Source organism: Schistocerca piceifrons, chromosome 4 (assembly GCF_021461385.2).
Source record: "Schistocerca piceifrons isolate TAMUIC-IGC-003096 chromosome 4, iqSchPice1.1, whole genome shotgun sequence".
Lineage (NCBI taxonomy): Eukaryota > Metazoa > Arthropoda > Insecta > Orthoptera > Acrididae > Schistocerca > Schistocerca piceifrons.
This window is the reverse complement of record NC_060141.1, coordinates 528,053,875-528,079,185: the sequence shown is the minus strand read 5'-3', so window position 1 is coordinate 528,079,185 and position 25,311 is coordinate 528,053,875. Positions and strand designations below refer to the sequence as shown.

At 44.2% G+C, this 25,311-nt stretch overlaps 1 protein-coding gene across 1 annotated transcript in view; it reads left to right on the top strand.

The window, feature by feature from the left end:
- LOC124795982 (transmembrane channel-like protein) overlaps positions 1-25,311 on the top strand; it is a 194,037-nt gene that overhangs the window by 114,932 nt on the left and 53,794 nt on the right. Inside the window, exon 7 of the mRNA XM_047260063.1 lies at positions 19,402-19,593. Coding sequence (XP_047116019.1) covers positions 19,402-19,593 — 192 coding nt within the window. The remainder of the gene's footprint in view (positions 1-19,401; positions 19,594-25,311) is intronic.

Below are 25,311 nucleotides of genomic sequence, written 5' to 3'. Positions count from 1 at the left end.
TTTGTTCGGTTAAGACTCACGTGTTGAGTTCTGTCTGCAAGGAAATCTTGAATCCAGTCGTATATCTGCTCCGATACTCGGAACGCTGGTATTTTTTTCTCTAAACGGCAGTTCGGGATGGTGTCAAATGCCTTCCTGAAGTCACAGAACACGGCATCAACCTGAGCGCCATTGTCTACGACACTGTGGATCTCATGAAGGAACAGAACGAGCTATGTTATCTCTGTTTGCTGAATACATGTTGATTTTTATAGAAGAGATTTTCCTTCTCCAAGAACGTCATAATTCTTGAGCATAAAACTTGTTCCATAATTCTACAACAGATCGACGTCAACGATATATGTCTATAAGTGTGTGCATCTATCCTACGGCCTTTTTTAAAATCGGGAATGACCTGCGCTTTCTTCCAGTCGCTAGGCACCCTTCGTTGCTCAAGCGCTCTACGATAAATTACTGCTAGAAGAGGAGCAAGTTCTTTCGCATAATCTTTGTACAATCTTATAGGTATCTCATCTGGTCCTGACGCCTTCCCACTACTAAACGATTGTAGTTGTTTTTCTATTCTGCGATCGGTTATCTCAATATCTGCCATTTTGGCGTTCGTGCGACTATTGAAAGGAGAGACTGTGTTACGATCTTCCGCTGTAAAACAATTTTGGAATAGCGAATTTAGTATTTCAAATGGTTCAAATGGCTCTGAGCACTATGGGACTTAACATCTATGGTCATCAGTCCCCTAGAGCTTAGAACTACTTAAACCTACTAACCTAAGGACATCACACAACACCCAGCCATCACGAGGCAGAGAAGATCCCTGACCCCGCCGGGAATCGAACCCGGGAACCCGGGCGTGGGAAGCGAGAACGCTACCGCACGACCACGAGATGCGGGCTTTAGTATTTCGGCCTTCTCTCTGTCCCTTCCATTTCGGTGCCAGTATGGCCACTGGGTGAATGAATAGATGATTTTGACCCACTTACTGATTTTACATACGACCAAAACCTCTTAAGGTTTTTACTCAAATCGGATGACATACTTTCAAAGTCACTGAACGCTTCTCTCATTGCCCTCCTTACTCTCATTTTCGCTTCATTCAGCTTTTGTTTGTCAGCTAGGTTTTTGATTGTCTTGAATCTGAGGTGATGTCCTCTTTATTTACGTAGTTGATTTCTAATACGGCTATTTTACAATGGTGGGTCTTTCTCCTCCCTTAAGACGTTACTCGGCAAATACTTGTCTACGACATACTGCACGATTCCTTTGAATTTTTTTCCATTTGTTTCCCACATCTTCGTCCTCATCACCGAATATTTTATACTGTCTGCTCTGATACACTGAAATTTATATCCTGTCACTCTTGCTAAGCAAAAAATATCTTCGTACCTTTCTCAACAATCTTTGTCAGACCAGTAATCATAGATGCTATCACAGCCTTATGATCACTGATACCTTCCCCCACGTTTCCTTATTCGATAAGTACAGGTTTGTTGTTGCCAAGAGGTCTAAGACGCTACCCTCACGAGTTGGTTCTCTAACTATCTGACCGAAGTAATTTTCGGACAAGACATCCAGAACAATCTCACACGAATCCCTGTCTCTGGTACCAGTTTCAACAGCGTGACACTCCCAGTCTATATCTAGAAAATTGAAGCCGCCCCCTATTCCAACGAAATGATCAGGAAAATTACTAACGATATTCTGCAAGTTCTCTCTGAAGCGCTCTACCAGTAGAGTCCCGATCCAGGCGGTCTATAAAAGCATCCGATTACCATTTTTGACCGACCTTTCATACACCCAGGTTAGTTCACAATCGGGATCCGTGATAACCTCCCTAGATTTTATCGAATTCTTTACTGCAATAAACACACCGCCACCATTGGCGACTAACCTATCCCTACGATAAATGTTCCAATCTGAACTTAGAATTTCGTTGTCATTAACGTCCGGTTTCGACCAACTATCTGTTCCTAGCACAACCTGTGATTTATAACCGTCAGTAAGCGGTACTAATTCTGGGGCCTTTCCTTGGTTGCTCCTGCAGTTTACTAAAATAGTATTAACCTTTTAAGAGTGGTTGCGAAGTGCTAAAGTTGCCTAAATCTGTACGGGCGAATAAAAAGTGTAATGCCCTTGCACATTCTTGTAATAAAAATCAGACTTTGCAATGTCTGTCTAACCCCGTACAGAAATTACAAAGAAATAAGATATTAGTCACTAAGACTGAGAAGAGTTGCTCTCTTGTTCTCATTAACGATGCCGATTACATCTCTAAATCAAAAATTTTTTTTGAAGGCAATGAAATGATACAGATAAATAAACAACTACTTGTGGCTTTCGTTACCGATGTTAGGAATGCTATTAACAGTTTTACTATATTTGTAGACACTAAATGGAAGAAGAAATGTTTACTGGTGATGAATCCAGAAATGTCACTCTTACGAGCACAAATCAAGCTCCATTAAGAAAACCAACCGATTCGTCCTGTATTGAGAATCTTTATACGAATGTGCCAATCGATGAAACATTAGACATTATACATAGCAATTTTATAGATCCCATGTACGCTGCTGAGCTATCTAGTTAGTTAAAATATCTTTGTCTATTAATTTTTTTCACTTTTAATAAGAACATTTGTCACCAGAAAGATGGTCCTGTAATGGTCTCAAGTGTTTCAACCATCCGTTCAGAATTTTTTGAAAATTTTTTAGACTCGATATTGTTTGATAGTACACTACAATAAGCGAAAAGATTACAGTGTATTGCAGATATGTTGACAACATTTTCATAATTTTGTCAGGCGATAAAAATGACGTTCAGGTGCTAGGAAATATTTTTAATTCCTTACACAAATATGGAGTTCGCTTATGAAATGGAAGTAGAGCGCTCAATTTTGGACTTACAAATCACAAGAATAGGACATACGGTTAAAATTAAGATATATAGTAAGCCAACGGCTACGAATTTGATTATATCACAAGATTCATGTCACACATCAACTCCAAACCGTGTATCTTTTACATCAATATTTTATCGGCTAGCTAGGCTATGTTGCCCTAAAGATGTATTTGCGAAGGAAACTCATTTGATTGTTCAGGATGGAGCGGCTAATGGCTTTACTGAGGCGGCAGATAGGAGGATTGGAAGAAGAAATTTTCATAGAGTAGAAAAGAAAGTAGTGGTTAACAAGAAAGTAGAAAAGTATTTCGTGGTCATATTACGGGTCCACGTCAGATAGGCCTGTCTGTTCTTTCTTTTAACTTTCTCTGTGTTTTATGGATTTCTTAACAACCACACGAAATTTTATTTGCGAATTGTTCTTCTTAAGTCATACTACAAACTTAAAGATGACATGTATGATACCTGCACTATTGCATTGTATTTTACTGTTGACTTTCTTGCTCACCTGCACTGGTAAAAACGAAATGACTGTTCTAATTAATTTTGTTTTATTGAAAAATAATTAATTTAATTAACTTCGTATCGGATGTAGTGCCCTCTAGTGAAAACATGAAAAAATCATACTGAATGTGGTTCTATATGGCATTGTTGTAAAAGAAATGTTTTGTACTATTATACTGGTTTTGCAACTGACCTTCTCTCACATTAGTGCTGACTGAGCTATTATTTATTTATACAAATACTACTATTTTGCAGGTCATCAGAAGTGCTACCTTCTAGCAATACGAACATTATGGCTCCGTTAGCGGTGCCTTGACCGTGTCAACTACTGGTTAGGTCTACCGTTTGTGTACGACAGCACGTGTTTTGCTCGACATTTGTACGGGCGTTGTTCAACGTTCTTGTCAATGCATATAACTATTTTAGATGGTAAATACTTGTGTTCTTCAAAATTTTGCACAATTAATTTCATTTGAGATTTATATAACCTCAATTCTTTTGTAAAGATGTACTATATATCATTATTTGCACTTCTCTTTATTATTTGTTACCGGGTCATCTGATGATGGGCTACGACCAAAACGCATCATGAGCACAATAAATGATGCAGTGCTGGATCAGTATTATTTATGTGACTTAGCAGCATTTAGAAACTCACTTTCATAGTTTCAAAACTAAGCTAAGTCGGAAAATAACTTACCGTTTCCAATAGAGGATATATGTTTTAAAACACAGTATAGCTATGGATGTTTATGTAAATATTCACACTGTCCATTCCACAGCACATCTGTAAACACAAGTTAAAATAAGTCAAAGAATTTGAAATGTAAAAATGTGGCTCAAAAATGGTTCAAATGGCTCTGAGTACTATGGGACTTAACATCTGTGGTCATCAGTCCCCTAGAACTTAGAACTACTTAAACCTAACTAACCTAAGGACATCACACACATCCATGCCCGAGGCAGGATTCGAACCTGCGACCGTAGCAGTCGCGCGGTTCCGGACTGAGCGCCTAGAACCGCTAGACCACCTGGCCAGCAAAAATGTGGCAGTTCTGTATTTGTAGAAATGCAACATCTTTACATTTGAAATCATCTGACTTGCTTTAACTTTTGATTACAAACGTGTTGTAGAATGGACGTGTGTATAAGGACGCAAACATGTTTACTCATACTGCGCTTCAAATCATGTATCCACTACTACAAACAGTGAGTTTTTTTTTCTTCTTGCCTTAGTTTTGTAAGTCCATATCCACAATGTGCCATTTTTAATATACCACTATAATCTTACCAGGGCTATAATTAACAAAAATCTAAAAAAAAATATTCAGATCGTTAAAGCATCTGAGGATGAGCTCCCAGGGCTCGAAATTGATCGTGCATTCTCTCATAATCGCCATTGTGAATGAAGGTACTTGTTTTTTATTTTACGAAACAGTCCTGACCTTACCGAATTATTTAACCTAGAGGAATGTATCAGTGACAATAAGGTTTTGATAGCAACTATGACCATAGGTTTTACAAACTATGTTAAGAATGACATGAAAATATTTTTCCGTAGCAAGAGTGACAGGATGCAAATTGTAGAGTATCTGAGTAGTCAGCATCAGATATTCAATGCTGAGGACGAAGTTCTTGAGCACAAATAGAAAACATCAAAAACATCGTTCAGTACACCTGAGGAAGTATTTTTCGAAGAAAGTCTTAAGCGATGGGAAAGATCCACTGTAGTTTAATAGCCGTGTTAGGAAACTGCTCGTAAACAAACAGTGCTCCGTGTCAGACTCAACAGAATTGAAAACCCAGCTGACAAGCGTAACATGAACGAAGCGATAATGAACCAAGAGAGAAGCTTTCAATGACTTTGAAAGTGAAGTTTTGTCATCCGATGTGAGTAAAAACCCTCAGAGGTTTTGATCTTACTTAAAATCAGCAGGGTGCTCGAAATCCTCTATATATTCCCTCAGTGACCATCCTGACACCGAAACGGAAAATAACACAGAGAAGGCCGAGCTGTTGAATTCGGCCTTCCGAAAGTGTTTCATCGAAGAAGTCCCTCGTTTCAATCATCGCACAAACGTCGAAACGGCAGATATTGAGAAAAGAAAGCAACTACAATCGCTTAGCTGTGGAACGGCCTGAGAACCAGATGAGGTACCTGTAAGATTCTACAAATATTATGCGAAAGAACTTGCTCCCCTTGTAGAAACAGTTTATCGTAGATCTCTGGAGTAACGAAGGGCACCTAGGGACTAGAAAAAAAGCGCAACTGGATTCAAGACTTCCTTGCAGACAGAACCAACAAGTCGCTCTTAACGGAACAAAATTGACAGTTGTAAAGGTAATATCCGGAGTACCACAACAAAGCGTGACAGGAGCATTACTGAAACTCCCTGGCAGATTAAAACTGTGTGCCCTACCGAGACTCGAACTCGGGACCTTTGCCTTTAGCGAGCAAGTGCTCTACCAACTCAGCTACCCAAGCACGACTCACGCCCCGTCCTCACAGTTTTACTTCTGCCAGTACCTCATCTCCTACCTTCCAAACTTTACAGAAGCTCTCCTGCGAACCTTGCAGAACTAGCACTCCTGAAAGAAAGGATATTGTGGAGACGTGGCTTAGCCAGAGCCTGGGGGATGTTTCCAGAATGAGGTAGTGCCAGAAGTAAAGCTGTGATGACGGGTCGTGAGTCGTGCTTGGGTAGCTGAGTTGGTAGAGCACTTGCCCGCGAAAGGCAAGGTCCCGAGTTCGAGTCTCGGTCCGGCACACAGTTTTAATCTGCCAGGAAGTTTCATATCAGCGCACACTACGCTGCAGAGTGAAAATGTCATTCAGGAGCATTACTGCTTACAGTGTGTATAAACGATAAGGCAGAAAGCGTAGAAAGTTCTTTAAGACTGCTCGCAAATCATGCGTTTGTCTATAAGAAATAAGCAAAGCCATAAGACAGCGTCGATTTGTAAAATGACCCGCAGAGGATTGATGAATGATGGAGCCTGTGGCAGTTAACCCTGAACATAAATAAATGTAACCTATTGTGCATGCATAGGAAAAGAAATCCAGTAATTTACAAGTAAGCTATTGATGACAAACTGTTGGAAACAGTATTTACATCTACGTCATTACTCTGCTATTCACAATAAAGTGCCTGGCAGAGGGTTCAATGAACCACCTTCAAGCTGTCTTTCTACCGTTCCACTCTCGAACAGCACGCGGGAAAAAACGAACATTTAAATTTTTCTGTGCGAGCCCTGATTTCTCTTATTTTATCTTGATGATCATTTCTCCCTATGTAGGTGGGTGCCAACAGCATGTTTTCGCAATCGGAGGAGAAAACTGGTGATTGAAATTTCGTGAGAAGGTCCCGTCGCAACGGAAAACGCCTTTGTTTTAATGATTGCCGCTCCTATTCACGTATAATGTCTGTGACACTATCTCCCCTATTTTACGATAATACAAAACGAGCTGCCCTTCTTTGTACTTTTTCGATGTCATCCGCCAGTCCCACCTGATGCGGATCCCATACCGTACAGCAAAACTCCAGAATAGGGCGGACAAACGTGGTGTAAGCAAATGTGAATGTATGCTTTCCCGGCGTATACAGCTGGCGAAGAGTTCTCGGGCTTCCAGCCGGGTGGCGGTGTCTTCAAACAGCGACGTTTCGACGAGTGACATACTCATCATCTTCTGGCGAAGTGCCCAATAAATTTTTTTTTTTTTTTTTTTTTTTTTTTTTTTTTTTTTTTTTTTTTTTTTTTTTTTTTTTTTTTTAATGCTGGTCAGAGTACAAGTCTGCCTGAACACACGGTGCACCGAACACTCCTAATGATGGGCCTCCGCAGCTGACGACCCACGCATGTGTCAATGTTAATACCACGACATCGACAACTATGACTGACATTGGCACGTCACCATTGGCACTGAACGTTGGCGCAGTGACAGAGCGTTGCATGGTCTGATGAATCCCGATACCTTCTTCATTATGCCGATGGGAAGGCATAAACCCGTCGTCTTCCAGGGGAACAGCTCCTTGACATCTGTACTGCGAGACGGAGAGAAGCTAGCGGCACCTACGTTATACTCTGGGAAAGACTGACGTGGGCATCCATCGGACCAATGGAGCTCGTGCAAGGCATCATGACGGCCAAGGAGAATCGTACGCTGGTTGCAGACCACGTACACCCCTTCGTGACGATCATGTTCCCCGACGGCAGTGGCATTTTTCACCAAGGTAATGCGCCATCTCAAAAGGCCAGGAGTGTGATGGAGTGGTTCGAGGAAGTGAATGGCAAGTTCCAGTTGATGTGCTGGCTCCAAAACTCGCCAGATCTGAACCCGATCAAACACATCTGAGATCTGATTGAATGTGGTATCAGAGCTTATCCCCCTTTCCCCTCTCCGGAATTTACAGAAATTACGTGACTAATGTGTGTGCAGATGTGGTGCTAACTCCCTTCAGCGACATACCAAGGCCTCATTGTTTCCATGCCACGACGCACTGCCGCTGTTATCCGTGCCAAAGGTAGACATCTATTAGGTAGATGGTTATATACAGAGTGGTCCATTTATCTCACGAAATAAGCGTCCGAAAAAACTACAAAGAACGAAACTTGTCTAGCTTGAAGGGGGAAACCAGATGGCGCTATGGTTGGCCCGCTAGATGGCGCTGCCATAGGTCAAACTGATATCAAGTGCGTTTTTTTAAAAATAGGAACGCACATTTTTTATTACACAATCGTGTAGTACGTAAAGAAACATGAATGTTTTAGCTGGCGAAGAGTTCTCGGGCTTCCAGCCGGGTGGCGGTGTCTTCAAACAGCGACGTTTCGACGAGTGACATACTCATCATCTTCTGGCGAAGTGCCGAGAGTTTGCGGATGCCGGTCCCCTTATACCTGCGGTGTGCCCCCCCACCACCTGGCCGCGGGAGGCTGGGTCCAGAGGAGCCGGCAGGCGAGGTGGAGGGGGAAGCGGGTGCGCCGTTCGTGTCTCCGTCAGAGCATTCTGATTGCGTCTCGTGAGCTGGACGGTTCTTGTTGCGTTCCTGGCGTATTGCGGCTAATGCTGGATTCCAGGCCGCGCTCAGTTGATAGCCTTCGTCCCTGTTCACAAGGTTCTCGTGGACCCGTATTTCTATTGATTCTTTAATGACGCTATCCCAATAGCTCCCGGCTCGGCATAGCACCCTGGTGTTTTCGAAATCAAAGGTGTGGTTTTCTTTGATGCTATGTTCAGCTATAGAAGATTTCTCTATCTGTCCAAGTCGAACATGCCTGATGTGTTCCTCGCACCTTTTAGAGATGCAGCGCTGCGTTTGACCAATGTACTGCACACCACATTCGCAGGCAATGTTGTATATACCAGGTGTGTTTAGTTTGAGTGGGTCTTTAGCTGAGCCCAGCAGCTCTTTCGTCTTCGGCGGTGGTCGGAAGACGGTATTTATGTTAGATTTTCTTAAAAGCCTCCCGATTTTGGCTGATGTGGGCCCCAAATATGGAAGAAAGGCGAGTCTCTTGTTAACTTCCTCTTCCTCTTCCTGAACTTTGTCAGCCTGTCTCCTCTTGAAGGCCCTGCCAATCTGTGTTTCACTGTACCCGTTTTTCCGAAATACCTCTCTTAGGTGGTGTAATTCGTCTGAGAGGCTTTCTTTGTCACAAATGACGTGCGCCCTATGCACCAAGGTGGTCAGTACTGACTGGCGTTGCGCCGGATGGTGGCAGCTGGTTGCATGGAGGTACAGGTCTGTGTGTGTCTTTTTTCTATATACTGAATGGCCCAGCGTGCCATCCGCTTTCTTCCTGATCAGTATGTCCAGGAATGGAATACAGCCATTCTCTTCTACTTCCATCGTGAAGGTTATATTCTCATGTATGCCGTTAAGGTGGTCCATAAACTCCTCCAGTGCCTGCCTGCCATGCTGCCAAATCACGAAAGTGTCGTCCACATAGCGGAAGAAGTGCCTGGGTTTACGGTGAGCAGTTTGTAGTGCCACCTCCTCAAAGTGTTCCATATAAAGATTCGCGATCCCTGGAGCAAGGGGAGATCCCATGGCCACTCCATCCACTTGTTCATAATGCTCTCCATTGCACTTGAAGTAGGTGGTCGTAAGTGCATATTCAAAGAGCTTCACTGTTTCAGGCTCGAAGTGCCGATTAAGAAGCGCCAAGGCGTCTTGTAGCGGTACTTTTGTGAACAAGGAGGTGACGTCGAAGCTCACGAGTAGGTCATCACTCTGTATTCGGATGTCCTTCAGTATTCTAACGAAATCCGCGGAGTTTTTCACGTGATGACTGCAGTGTCCCACCAGTGGTTTCAGTAGTGTCGCCAGGTATTTGGCCAGTCCATAACTGTGCGAGTTGATAGTGTCCAGAATCGGCCGTAGAGGCACCCCATCTTTGTGAATCTTGGGCAACCCATACAGGCGCGGTGTCGTTGGCGCTCTGGGATACAGCCGTTTCTGCACTGCCTCTGGTAGATCTGAGTCCTTCAGTAGCGCCACGGTTTTCCTGGTCATCGTCGATGTAGGGTCCTTGTTGAGCTTCCTGTAGGCTGGGTCTTGCAGCAGAGAGCAGATTTTCTGTTGGTAGTCGACTGTGCGAATCAGCACCGTCGCATTTCCCTTGTCTGCTGGGAGGACCATGATGTCAGCATCATCCCTCAGTGCGCGGATAGCCTCTCGCTCCTGCGCAGTAATGTTAGCTTTAGGGAGTCGTGACTTGTCGATGATCCTGCAGGTCTCCCTTCGGATCTGCTCAGCTTCCTCCTTGGGTAGGCCCCGGATTGCTTCCTCTACGCTGCTGATGATGTCCCGTTTCGGTATGGTCCTTGGTACAGGTGCAAAGTTCAACCCTTTCGTGAGGACAGAAGTTGTGGCTGCATCTAGCACCTTATCTGTCAAATTTACAATAGCTCTGGTGCTATTTGTCACCTTCTGGGTCGACTGAGCTCCAGAGAGTCTGCCGAATTTGTTGATCTGTTTTGCGGCAACATGTCGTTTCTGCACCTCACTGTCGGCGTGAGAGCTGCAGTCAACCCACTCCCAAGTGTGTGCCGGTAATGCTTCTGCCATTTTCAGGTGACATGCGATCAGGATGCGAGTATTCTTGTCCAGTTCTTGCCGTGTGTAGTGAATGCGTTCCCTGACAATGGCCATCCCTGCTCGCCCTGGTGTAAGCAGTCTCTCTAGTAGACCTGTTGCACCTTCAAGTGTTCTGCCAATGAATAGCAGTCTTTGGTTTGCTCTACCCACAATATTGTCTATGTGATCGTTCCAGTTAAGGTTATTTGTAATTGTAATCCCTAAGTATTTAGTTGAATTTACAGCCTTCAGATTTGTGTCACTTATCGCGTAATCGAAATTTGGCTGATTTCTTTTAGTACTCATGTGAACAACTTCACACTTTTCATTATTCAGGTTCCATTGCAACTTTTTGCACCAGACAGATATCTTATCTAAATCATTTGCAAGTCGTTTTGATCATCTGATGACTTTACAAGACGGTAAATGGCAGCAGCATCTGCAAACAATCTAAGACGGCTACTCAGATTGTCTCCTATGTCGTTAATATAGATCAGGAGCAATAGAGGGCCTCTAACACTTCCTTGGAGGACGCCGGATATTATTTCTGTGTTACTCGATGACTTTCCGTCTAATACTACGAACTGTGACCTATCTGACAGGAAATCATGAATCTAGTCGCACAACTGAGACGCTTGTGAGGAACGGTGTCGAAAGCCTTCTGGAAATCTAAAAATATAGAATCAATTTGACATCCCCTGTCGATAGCACTCATTACCTCATGAGTATAAAGACCTAGTTATGTTTCGCAAGAACGATATTTTCTGATTCCGTGCTGACTATGTTTCAATAAATCGTTTTCTTCGGGGTACTTCATAATGATCGAATATAGTATATGTTCCAAAACCCTACTGCAAATCGACATTAGTGATATAGGCCCTGTAATTCAGAGGATTACTCCTACTTCCCTTTTTGGGTATTGGTGTGACTTGAGCAATTTTCCACTCTTTAGGTACGGATCTTTCTGTGAGCGAGTGGTTGTATACAATTGCTAAATATGGAATTATTTTATCAGCATACTTTGAGAGGAACGTGACTGGTATACAATCTGGACCAGAGGCCTTGCCGTTATTAAGTGATTTAAGCTGCTTCGTTACTCCGAGGATATCTACTTATATGTTTCTTATCTTGGCAGTTGTTCTTGATTGGAATTCGGGAATATTTACTTCGTCTTCTTTGCTGAAGAAGTCTCGGAAAACCGTGTTCAATAACTCTTCTTTAGTGGCACTGTCATCAGTGACTACACCGTTGTTATCGCTCAGTGAAGGTATTGATTGTGTCTTGCCACTGGTGTGCTTTATGTATTTAACAAGTAAGCTGTTGATGACAAATTGTTGGAAACTGTTTTTACCATAAAATATCTGGGGAAAGCTATTCTGAGCAACCTTCAGCTGAATGACCACATAAGACAAAAGTAGGAAAATCAGATGCCAGACTCAGATTCACAGGAAGAATCTTAAGGAAATGTAACTCATCCATGAAGGAATTGGCTCAAAAGGCGCTTTTTCGCTAGATAGTTGAGTATTGTTCATCAGTCTCGGATCCTCGCCAGGTAGGACTGGTGGAGAATATAACGAAGATCCAACGAGGAGCGGCGCGTTTCATGATGGGATCGTTTAGCGGGAGCGAAAGCGTTGCGGAGATTCTCAACAAACTCCATTGGCAGACGTTACAAAGGAGGCATTGTGCATCACGGAGAGATTTGCTAATTAAATTTCGAGAGAGCAGTTTCCGGGAGGAGTAGGGCAACATACTATTTCCCCTACGTAAATCTCGTGAAATGAACACGACGAGAAAACTCGAAAAAATGGAGATAATACAAAGGCTTACCGACAGTCTTTCTTCCCACGCCCCATTCGCGAATAGAACAGGGAAGGGGAGATCAGTTAGTGCTACCAGATGTACCCACAGCCAAATACCGTTGAATGGTTTACACATTATGTGATAGACACAGTATGTGATGCCTTTTCGGTAAGTTGCACTGACCTAAAAGGATGAGAAGACGTGTGTTCGCATTCGGGAGCAAGTAGAGTTAATAAAGTCGCACAGCGAGGTCCGCAGGAGCACGCGTTGTCTGCCTCGGCCTCGGCTTACTCTCAGGTGTTGTCTCTAATTTACCTGAGTGGTTCCAAGGTGCAATGTTATCAGCGGGAGAGCGTGGCCCTAGCTGGCACGGGGTTCACTGTCCCCTACCCTTGGACCGAGCCCCGCTGCGGCGCATGTTGAGGGGCCACTTCTTATGTCCTGTCTGCCACTGTCACTCGCTTTCTTTCTTTCTTTGTTTCTTTCCCAGTTTCTCCGTAGTTCACGTTTCACATTACGACGGTAGTTTATAAGAAACTGTCGCTCTAGAAATGTTGCCACTGTGTCCACGGTACTGACTTCATTTGTAATGAGAATGCAGTCCATGTGTCGTCAGAGCTGAATCTTATTGTATCGGAAAAGGTCTCACAGTTCCATAAAATGTATTGACCTGGCGTCTTCACTCCAAGTTGCTGTAACAGTGCAGTGATAAGCTAGGCTATTTATTTTATTCACGCTTATTTTATTCACGTTGTTGGCGATGGTCAAAATGACAAAACCACAGTCAGAAAACTGTCTACTCACAGCGATCATCGATCTAGACTCCACACGCAAGATAATCCACATAAACTATCAGATCAAAAGTGTCAATATAAGGTTTGGACTAATTGCCTGTTGACCTCTGTCTCTGGTTCTTAGGCCGACGTTTGTCTGACGATTATTTTGACGTTTCGCCAGCACGAATGGCTGGCATTATTAAGACTTCGCCGTCCATCGTGGATGGAGCACTGGAATCGAGCTCGCGGCTGCACCTATGCACCTATTGGGCCAACGTGTGAGGTTTTTTTCGATGGTCATTAAAGCTGCAGTGCTCCCATTGCTGCCTGAAAACTTTGTTCTCTGCAGCACGGAAATCCATGATACGTTCATATCGGGGCTTTCTTCGTTTTGGTTGGTTGGTTTGTGGGGCGCTCAACATCGAGGTCATCAGCGTTTTCTTCGTTCTTGTTGAAGCTGTTGTCATGTTTATGGGTGGCTATAGCTTCCTGAATAAGCGATCGTGTTAGCTCGTCTCCACAGCGAGAATTTCCATGTCACTGAATTTTATTGTATGGTCTCAAACAGCGCGTGTTACGCCACGACCGATTTCTCCAACTGTCCCAACCTACAATACCTTTTATGTTTGGTGTTCCTGGTGTTGATTGATCGTCTAGTCATTCGAACGTACATTCATGGTCCAAAACGTATCAAGGATCCAACAGTTTGTTGGTAGGTATGTGGAGATATGTGGTATTAGAGGTCTACGCACAGGTCACGTAATTCTCGTAAATAATGGGGACGCTGATTTCCATAAGCGGTGATGGCGTCTGATAGTGACCCAGATGAGTTCCATAGGATTTACATGAGGCGAATTTGGTCGCCGAGACAACAACGTCAGTTCTCAACAATGCCCCTCAAACCTCTATAGCGGGGTTCTGGCTGAAAGTCACGGACAATTATACTGCTGAAAGAAGAGATCAAGCATGAAGGGATGCAGGTGGTTCTCAGCTGTTGACGAGTTTCCGATTACTACCACCGGTCCCATGCAAGCCTAGGAGAATGTCTCCCGTAGCACAATACTGCTCCCACCATCCTGCATCCGGGTCACGTTACGCGTTTCGAGCCGCCTTTCATGACGGCGTTCTTGGATTCGACCAAAGACATAGTGCAGAAAAATGTGATTCACCCGAATCTCCTACGCTTTTCCAATGATCGACGGTCGAATCCCGATGGTCCCGTGCCCACTGCAATCGTTATTGACAATGTCGTTGGGGTCAACATGTGAACACTTAGTGATAATGTGCTGTGGAGTTCCATGTTCAACATTGTACGATGAACAGTGTGTTCCGAAACATTTGTCCGAGCACCAGCATTGTGCTCTTTCATCAGAGATGTTACAAATCATCTACTTGACAGATCAGACAAACCTACGAATCCCACGTTCTGTGAAGAGTCGTGGACATCCGGCCATTTAGCACCTAGTAATAGTTTCACTGTCCCTCTACCTCTTTCCATAGATGCTCACGATAGCAGCAGGTGAACATTCAACCAACTTCGTCGTTTTCAAGATAGTCGTTCACATACTCTACGTAATAATAATAATCTACCCTTTGTCATATTCAGTTATATCAATGGATTTCCATTTTTGCTGCCCATATCTTCGCTAGGGTGATCCCCGTCCGTATCTTCTTAGCTTACAAACTTTTGTTACTGCGTCAGGTGCCCGCAACGCTGCCAGGCGGCAGTGGGCAGTGCTCATCATGTTTTTCCCTGTCAGTATAGACTTTTTCACGTGTACAAGATATGCGACATGCGGTATGTATGTCGGGAAACTATTATGGATATAGAATCGTGCTCGCCAAAAACGTTTAGCAGGTCTCAAAGTTTTTTTTCCTTTGTTTTGTTGAATATTTGAAGGGGAATGCAGCAAAATGGCGACAGACCAGAAGAAGGTACGATCTGACATCTGGTATGAAGAAACCAAATCTGTGACAACAGACTGCAGAATTATCGACAACGGTGAAGTCACTGATGACAGTGCCACTAAACCAGAGTTATAAAACACGGTTTTCCGAAACTCCTACACCAAAGAAGACGAAGTAAATATTCCTGAATTGCAATCAAGAACATCTGCCAAGATGAGAAACATTGGTAGATTTCCTCTGGGTAGCACAGCAGCTTAAATCACTTAATAAAGGCAAGGCCTCCGGTCCAGTAGTATACCAGTCAGGTTCCTTTCAGAGTATGCTAATACAATAGCTCCATATTTAGCAATTATGTACAACCGCTCGCTCACAGAAAGATCCGTACCTAAAGATCGGAAAATTGCTCAAGTCACACCAATACCCAAAAACGGATGTAGGAGCAATCAGTTGAATTACACGCCCATATCACTAACGTCGATTTGCAGTAGGGTTTTGGAACATATACTGTGTTCGAACATTAAGAAGTACCTCGAAGAATACGATTTATTGACACATAGTCAGCACGGATCCAGAAAATATCGTTCATGTGAATTACAACTAGCTCTTTACACTCATGAAGTAATGAGTGCTATCGACAGGGGATGACAAAACGTTCAAATGTGTGTGAAATCTTACGGGACTTAACTGCTAAAGTCATCAGTTCCTAATCTTACACACTACTCAACCTGAATTATCCTAAGGACAAACACACACACCCATGCGCGAGGGAGGACTCGAACCTCCGCCGGGACCAGCCGCACAGACCATGACTGCAGCGCCTAAGACCGCTCGACTAATCCCGCGCGGCAGGGGATGTCAAATTGATTCCAAATTTTTAGATTTCCCGAAGGCTTTCGACACTGTTCCCCACAAATGTCTTTTAATCAAACTGCGTGCCTATGTAATATCGCCTCAGATGTGTGACTGGATTCGTGATTTCCTGCCAGGAAGGTCACAGTTCGTAGTAATAGACGGAAAGTCACCGAGTAATATCCGGCGTTCCCCGAGGAAGTGTTATAGGCCCTGTATTGTTCCTAATCAATATTAACGACATAGGAGACAATCTGAGTAGCCGTCTTAGATTTTTAGCTGTCATTTATCGTCTTGTAAAGTCATAAGATGGCCAAATCAAATTGCAAAATGATTTAGATAAGATGTGTATATGGTGCGAATAAGGTAAAGTGTGAAGTTATTCACATGAGTATTAAAGAAATCAGCTAAATTTCGATTACGTGATACGTCACAAAAATCCGAAGGCTGTAAATTCAACTAAATACCTAGGGATTACGATTATAAATAACCTAAATTGGAATGATCACATAGAAAATATTATGCGTAGTTCAAATCAAAGGCTGTGATTCATTGGCAGAAACTTAGAAGGTGCAACAGGACTACCAAAGAGACTGCTTACACTACGCTTGTCCGCCCTATTCTGGAATATTGCTGTGCGGTGTGGGATCCACATCAGGTGGGACTGACGGATGACATCGAAAAAGTTCAAAGAAGGGCAACTCGCTTTGCATTATCGCGAAATAAGTGAGATAGTGCCACAGACATGAACCCTCTGCCAGGCACCTTATTGTGAATAGCAGAGTAATCACGTAGACGTAGAAGTAGATCGATAAAAATTTTAAGGAGATAGCCAATGTGAAAGAGCTTCCTTGAAGTGGATGTCCTCCGTCTCTCAGGCACGTGTTGACAAGAATGCAAGCTCCATTTCAATGCAGCCGTCAAATGTAGTTTCTCGAGCATCACGCGAATTCGCGATGCAAGGTCAACTCTCTATGAAATGCAACATAAGCGGTACCACCGATCGCCTTTACGATATCCATTCGCCTTTTCCATTCTTGCCCTCATAGATGTTGACAATGATTACCTGAAAAAGTTCCTGTTTTCAGGTGAAGCGATGTTCTACATTTCTAGACATGTGAATCGCAACCAGATAAGGACCTGCGACTCGGAAAACCCGTGAACACATTCGTGATAGCCCTAAGCTTTATGTTTGTTGTGGCTTAATGCATTACAGGGTCATAAGAGACCATTTATCTTCGCGGAGAAAACCATAGAAGGAAATGTTTTCTGGACATGCTCGAACAGTTCCTGCTACCACAGATCAAAGAGCAAGAGCAACAGCCACCCATCATCTTCCAGCACACCCCTCTTCGGAGTGTGAACGCGTGAGGTGTGCTGATTGAATGAATCGTGATGTTCCCACCGGATGGACCCCGCGCTCTCCCGATGCCAAGCCACTAGATTTCTTTCTCTGTGGCTACATCAAGGACCGCGTGTACACAACACTAGTCAATGACATTTCTAGCTTCCGCGCTCCAATCAATAAAGCAGTTGTAGCTGTTGACGCTGTAAAGCTGACCCTCAAATGGACAGAGCTCGAACGTCGCCTTGATGTTCTAGGAGGGACAAGTGGAGCAACTATTAAAATTCTGGCTTTACAGAATACAAGAAACCGCGAAACTTTATCTCTAATGGTTTCGAAGTTATGATTTTTAAAATGAAAGCAGAAGTTATGGAGACCCTGTATATATTAACATCAGTGGTAACAGTCCTGCCTTACACCATTTCTGATTTTGACCTCAGATAGCATTCCGTCACTGCTGATTACTGCAGTCTGCATCGTATAAAGAGAGTGGATTTCTCCTTCCCTTTAGCCGATAACAGCCCGGCTCCCTCCCCTCCCCCCCCCCCCCTCCCCCCAAAAAAAGAAAACTTTTTCCCTTCCATATAATACACTACCTGCCATTAAAATTGCTACACCATGAAGATGACGTGCTACACACGCGAAATTTAACCGACAGGAAGAAGATGCTGTGATATCCAAATGATTAGCTTTGCAGAGCATTCACACAAGGTTGGCGCCAGTGGCGACACCTACAAAATGCTGACATGAGGAAAGTTTCCAACCGATTTCTCATACACAAACAGCAGTTGACCAGCGTTGCCTGGTGAAACGTTGTTGTGATGCCTCATGTAAGGAGGAGAATTGCGTACCATCACGTTTCCGACTTTGATAAAGGTCGGATTGTAGCCCATCGCGATTGCGGTTTATCGTATCGCGACATTGCTGCTCGCGTTGGTCGAGATCCAATGGCAGTTAGCAGAATACGGAATCGTGGGGTTCATAAGGGTAACACGGAACGTCGTGCTGGATCCCAACGGCCTCGTATCACTAGCAGTCGAGACGACAGGCGTCTTATCCGCTTGTCTGTAACGGATCGTGCAGCCACGACTCGACCCCCGAGTCAACAGTTGGAGACGTTTGCAAGACAACAACCATCTGCACGATCAGTTCGACGATGTTTTCAGTAGCATGGTCTATCAGCTCGGAGACCATGGCTGCGGTTACCCTTGATGCTGCATCACAGACAGGAGCGCCTGCGATGGTGCACTCAACGACGAACCTGGGTGCACGCCATTTTTTCGGATATATCCAGGTTCTGTTTACAGCATCATGATGGTCGCATCCGTGTTTGGCGACATCGCGGTGAACGCACATTAGAAGCGTGTATTCGTCATCGCCATACTGGCGTATCACCCTGCGTGATGGTATGGGGTGCCATTGGTAACACGTCTCGGTCACCTCTTGTTCGCGTTGACGGCACTTTGAACAGTGGACGTTACATTTCAGATGTGTTACGACCCGTGGCTCTACCCTTCATTCGATCCCTGCGAAACCCTACATTTCAGCAGGATAATGCACGACCGCATGTTGCAGGTCCTGTACGGGCCTTTCTGGATACAGGAAATGTTCGACTGCTGCCCTGGCCAGCACATTCTCCAGATCTCTCACCAACTGAAAACGTCTGTTCAATGGTGGCCGAGCAACTGGCTCGTCACAATACGCCAGTCACTACTCTTGATGAACTGTGGTATCGTGTTGAAGCTGCATGGGCAGCTGTACCTGTACACGCCATCCAAGCTCTGTTTGACTCAATGCCCAGGCGTATCAGGGCAGTTACTACGGCCAGAGGTGGTTGTTGGGGGTACTGATTTCTCAGGATCTATGCACCCAAATTGCGTGAAAATGTAATCATATGTCAGTTCTAGTATAATATATTTGTCCAATCAATACCCGTTTATCATCTGCATTTCTTCTTGGTGTGGAAATTTTAATGAGCAGTAGTGTAAAAGCCTCCTACAAAACTATGAATTTAATATAGGTTACCTCATTTTTCCACAAGCTGTCCTCTATTAATAACTACAGTGTTGTTCCTCCTCAAACCAAACTAATTTTATCGTAATCTCCTTCCAGTTTCCCCTCCCATTCTTCGGTTTTGACTACACTCAAGTAATAACATTTTATAATAAGTTTCAGAGTTCACCACCTAGTGTCCAAAATCATCAACAACCTGTCGCCAACACGAGCTTCCCCATATTCGCAGGATGGCAGAGAATTCCCGCATGAGCAAGCTGTCCGAGAAGGACGACGAGTGTGTGTTCACGTGGAAGCTGTTCACCGGCTGGGACTACATGATCGGCAACGCGGAGACGGCTCACAACCGCGTGGCGTCCATCGTGCTGGGCTTCAAGGAGGCGCTGCTCGAGGAGGCCGAGCGGCGTCGCGACGCCCGCAAGTAAGCACCCACGTCACGCTCTCACAAAAACGGCTTCTCTTATACTCGTTCACCGGCGGAAATGGACATTATTACACCATGAATCACTAATCAGATGTTTATCAAACTTTGTCGAAATCTTCATCATATATCTAGTACTAAAAAACTAAGTTTTCATTCCATTAGTAACTGATTTCCATCATCAACATCTGCATCAGATTTGACCCCCAAAGGCACGAATGTCACCCGCAATGTCACAATTGGTGACATATCTGGGGATCGGGGAGGCCAGTAATGGATCCCCACATCCCTCAGGGCGATTGTAGTGTGGATTATAGTGCGGCCTCTTGTATTACTCTGCTGAAAGAAACATTCTGGATCTTGGTGAGGAAGGGTATGACACCAGGGTTTATCCGTCTTACACGTTTGGAACGTGGATTTACTGCAGACTTCGTACACTCGTAGTACTCCATGTGGACAACAAAATATGTAACCAGTAGCGCGTACTTCTCAAGTGTTAATGAGAAAATTGCAAGATAATTTCGGTCGTCAAATGTATAACTATGCGTGGCCATTTCTACCATGAAGCTGTTTCAGATGAGTGGTTAACGTTCAAGCTCTGTAATCGCTGGATCGCTGGGTCGAGTCCCGTTCGTCAGTATTTTTTATTTATAACACAGTCATTTTCTTTACTATTTATATTACAATTGATATACTGGGAAAAATACGTGTATTCAGATGGGCTTTTTTAATTTACAATGTTATTTGGCAGTCTACAAATTTTTATTAACACAAATTATATAACATTCTTAACTATGCGACCAAACGCATAAAATTATACTGAAAATGTATGCTCGTCCGTGGCTTCAAAATTGTTCGAATTTAATCGAAAGAGAACGAGAAATAGCTTCTTGTGAAGACGCTATTAAAATACACTGAATACTGCATTACCAATTATCAGCGCCGATATTAAAGGAAATGCTGCGTTATTCATGGTCTGCTTGCAAATTATCGGCTGAAAGAGAGGTTTTTGAAACTGTGAAAAAGGTTTGATTTTCCACGGAAAACCTCAAAAGACCTTGCGTATGCGGAAACATAGCAGTTATTTAATGCGGCTGGTGCCGTTTAATTTTATGTTTTCCACGTTTTTACGAAATATACCATCCTGCAACTTGTACTCGTAATGTCGAAAGCGACGACTAATTGTACATCTTTCGAAAGCCGTCTGTGCCGCTCAAAACTTGGAGGTAACAAGTAGTTTCGGGCTCCTTCCAGGTATAAGGGATTTTTCAAATCACGGACAAGCATATATTTTCAGTATCATTTTAAGCGTTTGGTCGTTTGCTAGCCGATAGTTATGAATATTACATTGTTTGTGATAATAAAAATTTGTAGCCTGTCAAATAACATTGTAAATTTAAAAAAAGCCAATCCGAATACACGTATTTTTCCCATTATATCAACTGTAATATAAATAGTAAAGAAAATGACTGTGTTAGAAATAAAAAATACTGACGAACGGGACTCTACCCAGCGATCCAGCGATTACGGAGCTTGAACGTTAACCACTTTTTTTTATTTTATTTTATTTTATTTATTTTTTTTGCAAGAAATTAGAACACTCTTGGGACAAATAGCGTGATGCTAAAATGTGCACGCATCACATTTATTTAGGAACAGCTTGGCTCAAACGGCAGCCCCGCTTTTCGAGGTGTGTGACAGCGCTCCATCCATCTTGCTGCCGTTCCACTTTTTTTTTCCAACTCCTTAACCGCTTTTTTTTTTTTTTTACAATTATCTAAACAGCAGATCTCTGTCTGAATTTTTTTTACTTAAATGTCAGACATCTATACAAATACATAAATAAGATTTACATACAAGTTAAATGAAAGTGAAAATAAAAAAATAAAAATTCGTATTCCAAGCGGATTTTTTTATCTTTTTTTGGGAGCAGGAAGGCAGGGTAAACAAACAATCTTTATTCGTACAGTTGTACTATCTTAGGGATAAGAAAAGGATCGAGACAGCAAAAACAAAGCAAAAACAATTTGGAAACCAGAAAATCAACGTAAAGGCCGCCCTTTTTTTTGTGTAACATGAATAAAGTAAATGACAATCCTAGTCACGGGCGGGAGTGAAAATGAAGTTACCATCTGCATCACAATCCCTGCAGCACACGGTGTCGCATCATAAATCTGGCAGACAGCCATATAATCTTGACCATTTCTGCCTTTGTGGGCGGCATATATTTATGTATTTCTCTTGCGTCGACCATGTAGGGGCCAGTTTTCTTCTCAGTGTGCTGTATGCCAATATAACTGAACCGCGCAGTATTGTCTCTAGTCGTTCTGCTGCAGGAGTCTTCTCAGTTCTGGGACACACCAGCTGTCGGGCGGATTGTGAAAAACACTTCCTAAAAAATTGGAAAAGTAAGTCCTGTATTTCGTATGACTCCGTATGAGCTCGTGTTGTTCTTATAAATACATCCAATAATCCATCACGGACTTAATATCGTACGAATACAAATATTTCGTCGCATGTCCCGCGATCCAATTGACCGCAAACGTCTTTTGTTTGGGAAAAAAGGTCTTGTCCGGTAGAAAAAGTACATCCGATGTGATTTCTGTGTAGTTAGTGCGCCGAAGGAAGGCCAATTTTCGACGCGTCAGCATCCAGACGTCCCTCGCTGCGCCACACACTAAACCATGTTCTTCCGTTGCTAACAGGCCACAGTTTGTACAAAGAGGAGAATCGACCATATGCATTGTATGTAATCGACTCCTGGTCACAAGTTTACGGTTTATAAGAATGTACCACATCGATCTCGCTGCTGTTGACAGTAATGGAGTATGCACTGCACACCAAATGTGGTTCCACGTTCTCGACGGGTATTTGAATTCCATTACGTTGCGGGCATGGTGATCCATCAAGCACCTATAGATCTCCCGAGTCGTGGGTATTCTCGTCGAAGGTACTTTCAGACGAACATAACTGTAATCAACAAGAAATGAGGCAATGTGTGCAAGAGAAGGCGAAATATTGCCCACCGCAATAGGGGGTTCGTACGAAGGCGGAACAAGTACTTCTATCAGAGCTGACGTTATGGTGTGCTTTCGTTGTTGCCAATTTCGTATCATCGCTCGCATGTAAAGCGCCAGAGCTTTGTTTCGCACGTTTGTGAGGTTGAGGCCACCGTTCCTGAATTGTAGCGTTAACGTGTCATATGTGATCTTAAACAACATCCCAGTACTAACATAGTAACCAAAGGCAGCCATGAGGCGGTCTGAAATTCCCTTCGGTATTGGTAGGATCTGCGCTAAATGGGGCAGTCGTGACGCTATGTGAACGTTAGTGTATGCCACACGCTGGATCATGTCAAAGGCTCTCAGTGAGTTGTTCCGTATCGCCAGACGAACATTTTGCAGAAGCCGCCGAGAACTCGCCGCCGCTGACCGCCGTAGTGAACGGGTAAATGTGATCCCCAGACATCTCAGCGATTCCACCGTCTGAAACGGTCCTGGTATGTCTTCCAGACCCCGTCCAATGTGCATAATTTTGGATTTCGTCGTGTTAATGACACTGCCTGCTGCCGTCCCGTAAGAGTCTAGATATTCAACAGCCTGATGCACTTCATGACCTGATCTGACAAGAAGGACCAGGTCGTCCGCATATGCGCGACAAACGAAAGAGTTCTCATTAAGCGCTATCCCAGTAAGTGAGCGCCTCATAACACACATCAGCGGCTCAAGCGCTATCGCAAACAGCATCATGGAGAGTGGGCACCCTTGTCGGACGGAGCTGTTAATAGGAACCGAGCCCGCTTCCCGACCGTTTACAATCACCTTCGATGTAGCCCCTCGTATTAGCCTCATAATGATGGAGATGAAAACAGGTGGAATCTCCATTCGGCTCATGACTGACGCCAAGAAGTCATGGTTTATCCTGTCGAACGCACGATCGAAGTCCACAGATATCATCGCTGCTCGCATTTTACAAGTTTCCGCAAGGGCGATAACGTCACGGTATTCACTTAACGCCGAGGAGATGTTGCTTCGCACCCCTAGGCAAGCCTGATCAGGAGATATTGTCCTGGATATCGCCAGCTTGAGACGAGACGCTAGTAGCCGTGCAAAAATTTTATAATCGGTGTTTAGCATAGTGAGAGGCCGATATTGATTAACACTGCGACTCCCCGCCATCTTCGGGATGGGAAGAAGAAAGCCCGTCACAAAATCCGACGGTAGGCGCATGTTCGGACTCATCGCCTCATTGTACATCGACACCAACTGTGGCATCATCATGTCCACGAATTCTCGATAAAACTCTAGCGTAATCCCATCTGGCCCCGGTGATTTATGGGCCGCTCCTTTTGTGAGTGCCACCTTTATATCGTCTTCTGTGAGTGGCTCCATAAGCGCTGCCTTATCCGTCTCTGTCAGTGTCGTTTGCAGATGTTGCAGTATCTCTTCCCCCACCTGACGGTCCGTCGGTGTACCGGCATAGAGATGGCGGAAATGCTCTAAAAATTCATTTGCAGTGTCCTGTTGTGTTGTCAGTTGACGGCCATCTAAACCGTGGAGCACTGTTACCAATGCCCGGCGGTAACGCTTATGTTCCCGCGACACATGGTGCATCGAGGTACGTTCCCCAGTGATGGTGTCAAGACATCTTGCCCGTATTGGGATGCCACCCAGTCGTCGTCGCGTGATCGATAGGATTTGTGCCTTGACACGATGAACTTCCGCATGATGTTCTGCAGACGGCGCCTGGAAGGACAGCTCACGAAGCATGCTGTTATAATAATCAAGAGTGTCTCTCTGCCATCTCGCCTTATCCCGACCATACTGTATGAGAGCTGTTCTTATTGCCGGCTTAGTGCACTCGAGCCACCATTGAAGCACGGAGGTATACGTTGGTAGACGGCGTTGACGTGTGGCCCATACCTCCTCGACTCTCTGACGACATTCGGGGTCCGCCAAAAGGGACGAATTGAGCTTCCATGTCCCGCGGCTTCTCCACACACTTTGCCTAGGGAGTGACATGGTACAAATGTAAGCCAGATGATCAGTAAATGCCGCAGGCCATCGTTCCGCGTCGACCACCTTATCCTGTAGGCCAACCGAAACATATATTCGATCGAGTCTGCTCGCCGAGTGACTAGTAAAAAAAGTATATCCCTCACGGTTCCTATGAATCATGTCCCAGGTGTCGCTTAACTCCAGATCCCGGCATAGCACATGCAATTCACGACAGGTATTGTAATATGGTGTCTGGTCTTTTTGGGCTAAAACACAATTGAAGTCACCACCTATAATGAAATGATCGAATCTGCCGGTAAATAAGGGCACAATCTCTTCCGAATAATATCTCGCACGCGCCCGTCTGTTGTCTGTGCCGGAAGGGGCATAAACATTGAGAATGCGAATTCCATTAACAGTTATCGCCAGTCCTCGTGCCGAAGGTAGATAAGCCAGGTCTCGGACCGGAATCCCGTCCCGGACCAATATCGCCGTTCCACTGTCGTTGTTCGAGTGCGGCGAGGTGTACGAGATGTATCCATGTACTTCCTGGAACTCAGGAATGTAAATTTCCTGCACCATCAGTATATCCACATCCGACGCGTATATCATGTCCCTAAACAACTGCTGTTTCACGGGCGATCTAATGGTATTTACATTCACTGTCCCTATTCTGTATGCCTGGGGTCGAGTAGCTGTCATCTCCACATGATGTTAAAAT